The sequence below is a fragment of the Nothoprocta perdicaria genome, unplaced genomic scaffold (assembly GCF_003342845.1).
Source record: "Nothoprocta perdicaria isolate Ctin4 unplaced genomic scaffold, notPer1 scaffold_369, whole genome shotgun sequence".
NCBI lineage: Eukaryota > Metazoa > Chordata > Aves > Tinamiformes > Tinamidae > Nothoprocta > Nothoprocta perdicaria.
In genome coordinates this window covers 117,675-128,677 of record NW_020455609.1, presented here as the reverse complement: position 1 = coordinate 128,677, position 11,003 = coordinate 117,675, and the positions used below count along the sequence as shown (strand labels likewise).

Sequence of the window (11,003 nt, the reverse complement as noted above, 5' to 3'; positions counted from 1 at the left end):
TTTTTTTTTTTTTTTTTTTTTGACAGTCTGAGTAGTCTGTACTGATACATTGCATTCGAGAGCTAAGTGTTTATATGCTGAGCGAAAAGCCTGCTTTCTTGCCCTCTCCACTTATCCTTAACTGTTTTCCATTTGTCTACTCCCTCACTACCTCTTCTCTCTTCCTCTTTGCTCTCTTAATGGGTGCCAGCTCACAAAGCTTATTTTCCCTACCCTTGGGTCTGCCAGACCCTTTCTTCCCTCAGTTTAATCTTGATTCCTGCAGGTGTTTTTTCTGCTCCTGGTGCTACTTCGGTCACCCCATCACCTGTGGGCATCTGCAACACCTTCATGCAAGGTGTTGACATCCACACCTCATTCTTCATGTAGTTCAGGGGGTTAACTTGCTGTTTTCAGATCCCATCTTTTGTTTGAAGGTTCCAAAACTTCCAGTTTCAGTATGATACTCTGTTCATTAAAAGCAAAATGCACCCTTTTCTTTCCACCTCTGTCTTTCTGTTGGCATAAGCATTTAAAGCAAGCCGGCTGATGATGAATATTCAGCTCCTGAAGGGGGACTGGGAAATTGGAGATCCAGGAGTTTCGACTCCTCCACTTCAACATCCACACAGGAGAGAGGCAGAGGCCACAGAAAGAAAGGTTCCAGTGGGTGAACGAGTTCTATGCAGCCTTATCTTCTGCCCAGCTGTGAGAGGGTTTCTAATTTCTGCTTGTGACAGCAGGTGACATTTGTGACATTAGTGCCTGTTTCCATCGTGCAGAGCTGCTTCAGGCAGAGCTTTGCCCTCAGGCAGGCATGAGGGAAGATGCAGCCAAAGATTGGGAGGTGGGAGCTGCAGGTAGGTGCTCCTGTAAAAGGAAGAGCTCTTCGGGTTATTGTTGGAGCCAAATATTACATGTAGCAGAACAGTACGTTTTGGGAGTACGATTATATCACACTGTGCAGTAGGCAGGATGAGGGGTGTCTAAAAATACTAGCCTCAGATCCGTGAGTTAAGGAGTACTGACAGCCTCTTGATTGTCTGTTATTTCTGCAGAGACTTGGCTCCCGAGTTCCCAGCTCCTTCATGTGGCTTTTTGGGGTGCCAGTCAGCAGGATGCTGCCTCTGCCGGGTTCCCATTGCTGCTCGTGCTGAGCAAACTTAGGAGTTAACTCGCCCGTTAGAAGCCTGCAGGGAGGAAACAGCAGCTTAAATGGCAAAGCTGATTCTAGACCTTGACTTGTTTGTGGAGCAAAGGGGTATRGAAAGAAAAAAATGCTTCATGTGGCACATTCCAGCTCTCGCAGMCGGTTAGCAATGCTATTTAACACGCCCTTTCTAAGCGCAGTGCAAACAGCTAGAGCCGGCCCCAGGGTCCACCTCAATAACAAGGTCCAAAGGGGTTCTGGAGGAATCTGGGGTCTGTTTCTGGTGAATAGTGTGAGAGAAGCCCAGGGACGCAGTCCTGTAGGTCACGTCCTTATTCCAGATCCTTGGAAAGGTTCGTAGTCATCTTTTCAGATCCTGGGAGACTCTGTTCACCAAACCCTGCTGTCTCCTGTCCCAGCGCTCCCTWCCTGGGAAGGACAGAGCACTTGGAGCAGATGTCTAGAGGCTCCTGCTATGTGAATCCTGCCCTTCCTCCCARGGGCCTCCTGCTATTCTTGGGCTGGCCAAATCCTGCCGGGCTTGTTCCTTTTGCTTAGGGCCTCCGTGCAMGCTCCTGTTCTGGCAGCATTCCCTGCCCTCTCTCCAAGTAACTCTCATGTTACCAGCTCTCTCTGCTCCTTTTCATTGCTATTTTCTCTTTTTTTCCCCCCTGAATAGAGCCTCATATCTTGTGCCAGGAAGACAATTACACAATTGGGGTGTGAAGCATTAAATCATCRGGCCCCTGGGCCTCTCGAGAGGGCGCAGTGCAGCGAGGTTTGTGAGGAGCTGGCAGAGAAGAGTCCGGGTTTGAGCTGTGGAATTAACCATCAGTCCCTGGAGTGACTAAGGAAGTTCACGCACTGTGAAAGGAATCTTGTAGTTGAGCTCAAATAGGAAGCATATCTATAAATACATGTATATACACATTTCTATTCTATTTATAATATATATAAAATATATATTATATATAAATATGTATATATTTATATATGCATATTTATATATATATATATGCATAAAGATATTGGGGCTTGGGTGTTAGTGTTTGGAATAGGGGAGATTTCTTAGTTCCTGGCTAAAAGTGAGCGTTTCCCTGGGAGTTTGTCWTTAAATGTGACTCATATTATGGGTGTTGGTCACAGCTGTGGAGCCCTGCTCAGTAGCCATGTGTGCTGGACGTTATCCGGGATAGACGGACAGTTTTCCCCTTGTTCCTGAACACGCAGCCCTTTTCCTGGGGTGTGAAATTGGCTCAGGATGTCACTAGTTCAGGAYTCTTTAGGCTCAGGTTTTGTGATACAGACCTGGTGCTGAGAGGGCCTCGTGCAGAGCGGCCGCTGCCTGCCCTGTGCAGCACACTGAGGTCGTTAACCAGGGTAAACACCTTCCCCTCCACTGCAAGGCACTTATCACAGTCAGAAAAACCCATCCTGCTAGAAACGTATTGCCAGAATATAACGATGGGCAAGGACTGGTTTTGTCTCTTGCCAGTTTTTTGTTATTATGAACAGAAACTTGTGTAAAGAGAAGAGTCTTAAAGGGTGTGTAACAGCTTGAATGACTTGGACATGTGTGATCTTTTGGGACTTGGAAGCACATGAGTTCAAGGTAAAGGTTTTAGGGAAATCCCTTCCCTTTAGACATTTTACCAGAAGCTGTAGATTGGCCAAAATCACCTTCCTGGCAGAACAGAAGATCAGTTTCTTTGAACGTAAAGCAAAATGATAGCCCTTTTCCAGCAACAAGAGCAATGTAAACCGTTCCATACATAATTTTAAGCACCTCATATGGTTTAATATAAAGTGTAGGCAGAGGAGAATGGGTCTTTTGGATGGAGTTGAACTTTACCTACAGAAAAGATCTAGTTCGAAGCTGTTGAACAGCGTGATATCAGTGCGGCCCCATGGAAAGCAAAAGGGAATTTCCCACAAACCAGTGACACACCACGGATAAATAAAAGAAATCCACGTACAGATGCACCCAGCTCCTGTAAGGAGCCTCCTGGAGCACTGCCTGCCTTGCAAACCTCAGAAGGGGTGCTGGTTGAAACATGTGCAAGTTATTTTGTTTGTAAAATCCATTAAAATTCCCACTTAACACTGTATTCCTGTTGCTGGGCTGCCATGAAGAGCTTGCTTTCCTCCCATGCAGGGCATGAACCAGAAGGAGAGCTCCAAGTCAGCCATGATGTATATCCAGGAACTGAAATTAAACCTCAGGGACGCTCAGCTGCTCAACTGCCTGGAGTCACTGCGGGTGTCGCTGAACAACAACCCCGTCAGGTAGCGTTGGGGAGGCCGCTGGGGTGCAGCCCTGGCCAAAACTGCAACTGCCAAGGGGAAGGTTGGTGCCTTCACACCGGGAGAGAGTGGGAAGGGGGTGTGGAAGTACCAAATTGTACCAATTTTCTTTTCTTTCTTCTTTCTTTTTTGGTATATGCACGTATATACGTTATTTTTTGTTGTTCCTGACAGTTGGGTGCAAAACTTTGGCGCTGAAGGCCTCACCTGCCTTCTGGATATTTTGAAAGGACTCCATGAGGAAAAAGAAGAAGCACCAGGGTGAGGAGCTGAGATTGCATGAGAATTGTTTTGGAATGTCATGGTTTCCAGAAAGCCACAAGGCCATTTACTCCTCTGGGCTCTTTGTGGCCCAGAGAGGRAGGCAGAAGGGAAGAGCAGGAGGGAAGGCTGGTTATGTGAAACTGAGGCAGGGCTTTGTTTGGGGACTGAAATATCCATTCTAGGATGGAGATGGAGATGTGTATGAGTGTGGGTGTGAGAGCAGTGGTTGGGATTGAGCTGAGGACGTGATAGTGGCAATGGGAACACTGGTTATATCAGAACTCAGTCCGGTTGTTTCCTGCATTCCTGTTTCCACTGCCCTTTGAAGACCAGGCCCGATTAAGAGGTGTAATAGCAGGCAGCAAAGCAAACTCTAAGAGCTTTGGTGGTGAGCAGGAGGGACGTGTCTGGTTCCCTCAGTCTGTGTTTGTCATCTGGCTGCTTTTCTTCCTTCCTCGCAGTTCGTATGACACCCGGAGCAGACACGAGATCATCCGGTGCCTCAAGGCCTTTATGAACAACAAGGTGAGTGTCCTTGGCCGCTGCCCGGAGGTGAGCGGCCCGGGCGCAGCTCCCTGCTCCTGTCTCTCCTCTTACCTCGGGACACTTGCCTGTCGGCCCTCAACGGGCCCTGCAAACAGTAGTGAAAGTTTCTTCAGTAAATTGTTGTGGTCATCACATTGCTTGTTTTATTTCCCTACTGGGTTTTTTGGTCTCATCCCCTCAATCCTATACTTAACTTGAGATGTCCCAAGCACTTTAGCTCTGTTTTTTCAGGCCCGTGGGACTCCAGCTGCTGTGCCCTCTTTCCTGGCTTGTTCTGCTCATCTCTGATTATAGCTCTCTTTGTCACACCTGTATCTCCTCCTCCTTGTCTTCTTCTGCCTCTTCTTGTCTTACTCCTGTGCAGTGGATGCCTCTTTTCCCTTTTTTTTTGTGATGGAACTGGGGTACTTCTCCATGTGTGTTCTTCCTTTGCTTGAGTAAACCAAGTCTTTCTTTCCTCCCAAGCCCGCCCATTCCTTCTGCAGTTCCTGGAATTTTAAGTTCCACTGGCAACTTTACTCTTGCTGGTGGCATGTACTTGAAGTTGTATCCCTCCTCCCTCCCTTGTCATTCCCCTGTCACCCATCAGACACCAGGATAACACATTTTTGGACAAACTTTGGGAGCAAGTGCCTGATTTTCATTTCTCCTCACCTTCAGAATCATCAACCATTCCCCCCTCACTCCTCTATAGGACTGTCTCAGTGTCCAACACTAATTCCACCTTTCTTTTCTCCCTAGTTTGGAATCAAAACAATGCTGGATACGGATGAAGGGATCCTACTGCTTGCGAGAGCTGTTGACCCAAAAGTCCCTTCCATGATGATAGATGCTGTGAAGCTTCTGTCTGCCCTCTGTATCCTGCCTCAGCCTGAAAGCATGTACGTGGTGGCAGTTCCTCTGCCTTTGGCTGCCCTTGAACTATTGGACTGTTACTTGTCACCTCTATGGAGTCTCTTTTCTGCCTCTTGCTCTTCATTTTACTCTTGCTCCTCGCCTGGCCTACGAGGTAGTCGCTGATTGTCTCTCGTCACAGGAACGAGCGGGTTCTGGAGGCGCTGACTGTACGAGCAGAAATGGATCAGGTGGAACGATTCAAACCTTTGCTGGATGGTCTGAAGAATGACACCTCGGTGGCTCTGAAGGTACCTGATTTCCTTAAATTTGGTGGCTGCTGCATCCTGAATCCAACACAGCAGCTGGAGAGTTTGTAGCAAGATGAGCTTGGGGTGGATGAAATGCCTTTTGGCTTAGCTTCTTTATTGTTACTSTTATTTTTTTCTCTCTATTACAGCTTTTTGTGTGGTTTTCTGGTTCCAAAGCACTGGAGTCTTTGCTCAGGAGTTTTCTCTCGCTCTTTTTGTCCTTTAGGTGGCCTGTATGCAGCTGATCAATGCCATGATCAGCTCTGCTGATGAGCTCGACTTCCGAGTTCACATTCGCAGTGAACTGATGCGTTCTGGRCTGCAACATATCCTTAAGGTAAGGAGCAGCCATCTTCCCTGTTTCCCACCCTTGAATACCATGACCCCATTAAAAACACTCAGAGAAAACCATATTTCTAGCACCTACAAAGCAAAATTGATATAATGAGACACTCTGTATTGCAGCCCTTTCAGTGGCTTTCTAGCTGCCTGCGCTTGAAGGAACATCCAGCTCCAGGCATAGATTTTGTTTGTTTGTTTAATAGTGGTAGAGCTTTTTCCTGTAAACCCGTAATAATGATCTCTTCTTATGAATATCCAGTCTGTTCTCCCTTGGGGACCAGTTCCTTCGGGTATCTGTTGGCCTCAGCTGTGCCATTATGAGCTTTCCTGGGGCCTTCTTTAAACCTTGTCCATAAATCTGGTCCAGGCTGTATTACTTCGAGCTGTGCTCTAACCTCTGAACCGCTGCCCTCTTTGGCAGAAGCTGCAGATGCTGGAGAATGAAGAGCTGAAAGTGCAGCTGTCTATATTTGAAGAACTCGGTGAGGAAGACTCTGAGGACCTCAGGAACCGTCTAGATGAGATTCGCATCGAAATGGAATATCCTTTTTTTGCTGGTTGCTGGGCTGAGCATGGAGCTGAGGAAGTTAATGTTCCTCAGAGCTTCTAAACTCGAATCTAGGTGGAAATCTGAATAGAGCTGCGATTTCTACCAGATGAAAATGTACACAAACCATGTATTTGTCCAAACCATTTGCACAAACCATTTATGCTACTAGGCAGGCTTGRGATTGTGAAATTGAAAAGAAATCTCCACGCAGCCCTTTCTTTGTGGAGGGGTAGATCTGTTCTGATTAGGTTTGGGGGGTTTTCAAAGCCACCCACCCAGCCTAAGTCAGGAAGAAGATGAACCCCGATCATTTGCTGTCATCCGTTAAGAGTTTCTGGAAAGTTTGGCACGTTGGGAGATCCAAGTTGCTCTTTCAAACACGTGCTAAGGAGAGGTGAGTCTGCAGCTGCAGAGAGGGGAGTGCTCGGAGCCTGTGAGCACCAGGAGGCAGAAGTGGCCCCAGTGACTTGAGAGTCTGTGGAGCACAGCTTGCTTGGTGCACTGTGCTCGGGTTTGCCTTTTTCAAGCTGTGCTTAGCTCTGGGGCAGCACAGTGAGACAGGGGCTGTGTCCGTGCAACATCCAGAGAGCTTGTGGAGATGGCCACCAGAGGGCATGTGGAGCGGCTGCTGCTTTGCCGGAATTCAACGTCAGAGCATTTTCAGCAGTCCATTTTGGTGTGGGAATCTAGGGAGAGCGGCAGTCTCGCTGCTGGATCCCTCCATTCCCAGATACGGATTTTMTTTTAGGGGAAAGAGAGAAAATTAAGAGTTATGCAAGCGATCAAAGGGAGATCATCATGTGAAACTGTGCAGGTCACAAGGAGTTGGAGCCCTCACTGTCCTGGACGAAGGGAGAAGAGTGACCTGCTAGAAACCTCTCTTGGTTCGGCGTTGTGGAGGCAGAAGCCCCTGAAAGAAGAGATGTGTGAAGAGAGGCAGCAAGTAGGCAGGTGGCCTAAATTTTCCCAGAAAACATTTTTTTCCTTAATCCATTCTTCAYTGATTTCAGTGAAGTATTCCAGATTCTCCTCAACACAGTGAAGGATTCCAAAGCAGAACCATTTTTCCTCTCCATCTTGCAGCACCTTTTACTTATCCGCAATGACTACGAAGCCAGGTGAGGAGGGAACCTTTACCCTGGGCTGTTAGGAGATGAATGGTGGCCCATGGTCCCCACCACGCTGCTTTTGTCCTGCAGGGAGCAAGGAATTAGGGTGGCAAAAACTAACAAGAAATCATTTAACAATTTTCTTGTTTTTAAGGAACTCAGTGTTAGTCTGCCATTCATGGTGGAATGTTATGATTTTAATAAGTTTTGTGTATTTAATTCCATTATGTTTTAGACTTCACTGAATGAAAAGAAGCTGTACTTTGTATAGTAAAATGAACAGTAATAAGAAAACAGAAAATCTCATACTTACATACAGGAAAAAGTAAACCAGAAGAGCATCTCTGAAAGCCTATTCTTTTTAGATTAGGCATAGTATTTTTCCTTTTCTGAAATACAAGTTCTGTTAACACTGAAAGCATACTTGATAAATATAAAGAAAAATACCTAACTTCAAGAGAAAACTCTTAGATGAAAGAGAATAGAATAAATAATGAAAAAAAAAGCAACACATAAAGATGATATTTTGGAAGAATAACTAAAATAATTGCCTCTTCATTAGGTCACTAGTGACTGATCTTGAAGCCCTCTGGAAGTTGTTTCCTGAATTAATTCAGGAGAAATCCTTCCTGCTAAAATAGAAGGAAAACTTACAACCAGCAAGATGGCAACTGGTCCACGAAGATCCAGTTTGTCTTGATCCTTTGTTGCCTATAGGGCAGATTCTGGGACATGCCAGGCTGCATGTCACCTGAAAAGCAAAGTTGCTGGTTAAAGAAAACACCCCAYGAGGATCAGACCATGTACTTGATCTCATGGTCTGCCCAGATGTCTAGCCTTGCATCCCATCTGTGATGGTGTCCAGGGAAGCATATAAAGGACTTCCCAGGATACCCACCTGCCCTCCAACTGCACGCTGGTTGGAGACTCTTTAAATCACCTCAACGTACTTGATAACCCCAAGTGAATTTGTTTTCCATAAATGTGTCTGGTCACCCCTTGAAGCTCAGCAGCACAGTGCTGAGAGATGTGTCTTGTTTTGCACTACTTGCATGCCACCAATTTTGTGAAGTGATATTAATGTTTCGTTGTCTTGTCTTCTCCTAATGCAGACCTCAGTATTATAAGCTGATTGATGAATGTGTCTCCCAGATAGTTCTGTACAAGAACGGTGCCGATCCTGACTTTAAATGCAGGCGTCTTAATGTAAACGTTGAGGGGTTGATTGGTAAGTCCTTTAGCAAACGAGCCCAATTCAATCAATCATGCTCTAAATCAGACTCATTTACTGAATCCCTGTATTTGTTCAAGCTGTTCCCCACCAGATTTTCCTGCTTTTCTCTGTTTTCTTGTGCTCTAGCTGAGCTCTCTTCTGGGGTTACTCCTGCCCCGTCCAAATCCTTGGCGCAGGGATCGAGGCTGTTCCTTGTTTCCCATCACGTGGGGCACACAGCTATTCCGCGAATATCCTGTCCCAAATGCTGCTGTGTTTGGGCAGGGAGCATTGCCAGTAATATGATATGCCATGAGAGCAACTTCCAGAAGAAACCAATTATTTTAGGTGTTGTGGCAAAAGGAAGGCCCTGTCCATCTTCAGATAGAGGTTCTGCAGCAGTGACGTGGTAATGAGAAGACAGGGCATGTCCAGCAAGGGCAGAGCTCAACCCTGAAACAAACAGTGTGGGGCATCAGCAGGGACTTAGGCAGGGTGTGGGAGAAGGAAGAGGGGAGTTTCACAGTGCTGCTTTTTTCTATTTAATTGTATTTCCTTTTCTTTTCAGATAACTTGATTGATCAAAACAAGGTGGAGAAAAGCGAGGCCAAAGCAGTGGAACTGGAGAAAAAGGTTTGGCTGATGGGGTGGCCTGGGTAGCAGATCTCTTGGCAGGGATCAGAGTACAGGCCATTAGACTTGCCACAGTGCAGTCAAACACTTTCCCCTGATTAATCACCACCATGCACATGGTGCTTGACCTTTCTGACAGCAGAAGAACGTATGTTTGCATCTCAATTAAAAAAAAAATGTAGCTGTCACGGCAAAAATATTTGAGCTGTGCTGTGGGCCATAGGGGTCCCATATGTCTCAGGCTTGCAGTTGATCTGGTAGTCACCTGCAGATCATACCTAATAGACAGCTAATAACTGAAGCTGTGATGGGATAGAATTGAAAAGTTCAGCCGCTGTCACCGCCGTGCAAGCAGCTGCCTTCAGATTSTTCCCAGCAAGAAAGGAGGCTCTGCCCATAGTCAAGTGTGAGTGTGTCCTGCCTTGCGACCTGTCACTGCRGGACTGGATAGCAAGACTGGAAGGATTTTGCCTCTTGGGTTAGGTAGAGGCATGAATCTTCATCTCTGGTTGTGTGATTTGGAGTAGTGCACAAGAGCGGTGTTATCCACGCTACCTAACCCCTCTGAGAGGCTTTTAGCTGAAGAAAGGAAGGTCCCCTCTGTCCCCGTCCCCACACACGCACTGGCAGCACTCCCTGCACTCCGGCCTCAACTCATCTGCTCCCTGTCCCTGCAGCTGAACTCRGAGCTGACGGCCCGGCAAGAGCTGCASGTTGAGATGARGARGATGGAGGGGGACTTGGARCAGMAACTCCYYGATRTGTCTCTSAAGAAGCAGAACTTGGATGCGGAGAAGCAGCAAATGAGTGTGGAGAAGCAGGAGCTGGAAAGCAAAGTGTCCCAGCTGAGTGAGGAGGTAACGCTCAGGCTGAGCCATGGGCCCAGGACTTGGCCTTGGCTTACAGCAGCTCTAAGTAGCGGTGCCACTGGAAGGAGGAGCAGTAATGATGAGAGCCCCCAGTGGTTGGCAGTTCTTTGGGGAGGGCCCTTAGAGGACATTCTGATCCATCCTTGGTTAAACAGGCAGAGGACAGAGGGCAAGGATGAAGAGACTCGATGAGTACTGATGCTGCTCATAACTGCCCACTACTGACCTGTTCTCCTTGCAGTGGTCATAGGGTGACTGTAAGGTCCAAGGCAAGGAAGGTCAGCCCACATCTTTAAAGATGACAGTTTTGAGCCTGGCCCAAGGGTCTTCTTTTGAGCAGCTTTCCRTGAGCTGGTGTCCTGGAGCTGAAGGAAGCTTGAGCTCCAGGACTGCAGTTTTTCATTTACCAAGGGATTTGACAGCAACTTGTGAGGGGAGGAGTTGGGGCTTTGAGATCAACCCTGGGGACAYGTTTCAGCGCGGTGCCTGTTTGCTCGGTCTGGCTGCTGAGGGAATGTTCTTTCTACTGTTCTTCAGATTGCTAAGCTGGAAAAGGAGCTTGAAGATGCAAAGAGAGAGAAGGCTTCATTCTCTTCTACCTTGCTTCCTTCACCTGAAGGCCATCCAGGGATCCTACAGCCTTCTCTCCCGGGTGCTCCTTCTGGGGCCATCCCACCTCCTCCTCCTCTCCCGGGTGCTCCGTCTGGGAGCATCCCACCACCTCCTCCTCTTCCTGGTGTTTCTTCTGTAGTCATCCCACCTCCTCCTCCTCTCCCGGGTGCTCCGTCTGTGGGCATCCCACCACCTCCTCCTCTCCCAGGTGGTCCGTCTGCGGGCATCCCACCTCCTCCTCCTCTCCCGGGTGCTCCTTTTGGGGGCATCCCACCTCCTCCTCCTCT

General features: G+C 47.5%; 1 protein-coding gene across 1 annotated transcript in view; it reads left to right on the top strand.

Moving 5' to 3' along the window:
- Positions 1-11,003, top strand: part of LOC112951731 (protein diaphanous homolog 1-like) — a 46,997-nt gene that overhangs the window by 19,636 nt on the left and 16,358 nt on the right. Inside the window, exons 5-16 of the mRNA XM_026044491.1 lie at positions 3,285-3,415; positions 3,608-3,694; positions 4,159-4,222; positions 4,985-5,124; positions 5,280-5,388; positions 5,615-5,725; positions 6,152-6,270; positions 7,282-7,398; positions 8,502-8,617; positions 9,171-9,235; positions 9,913-10,092; positions 10,642-11,002. Of these exons, the coding sequence (XP_025900276.1) occupies positions 3,285-3,415; positions 3,608-3,694; positions 4,159-4,222; positions 4,985-5,124; positions 5,280-5,388; positions 5,615-5,725; positions 6,152-6,270; positions 7,282-7,398; positions 8,502-8,617; positions 9,171-9,235; positions 9,913-10,092; positions 10,642-11,002 (1,600 nt within the window). The remainder of the gene's footprint in view (positions 1-3,284; positions 3,416-3,607; positions 3,695-4,158; positions 4,223-4,984; positions 5,125-5,279; positions 5,389-5,614; positions 5,726-6,151; positions 6,271-7,281; positions 7,399-8,501; positions 8,618-9,170; positions 9,236-9,912; positions 10,093-10,641; position 11,003) is intronic.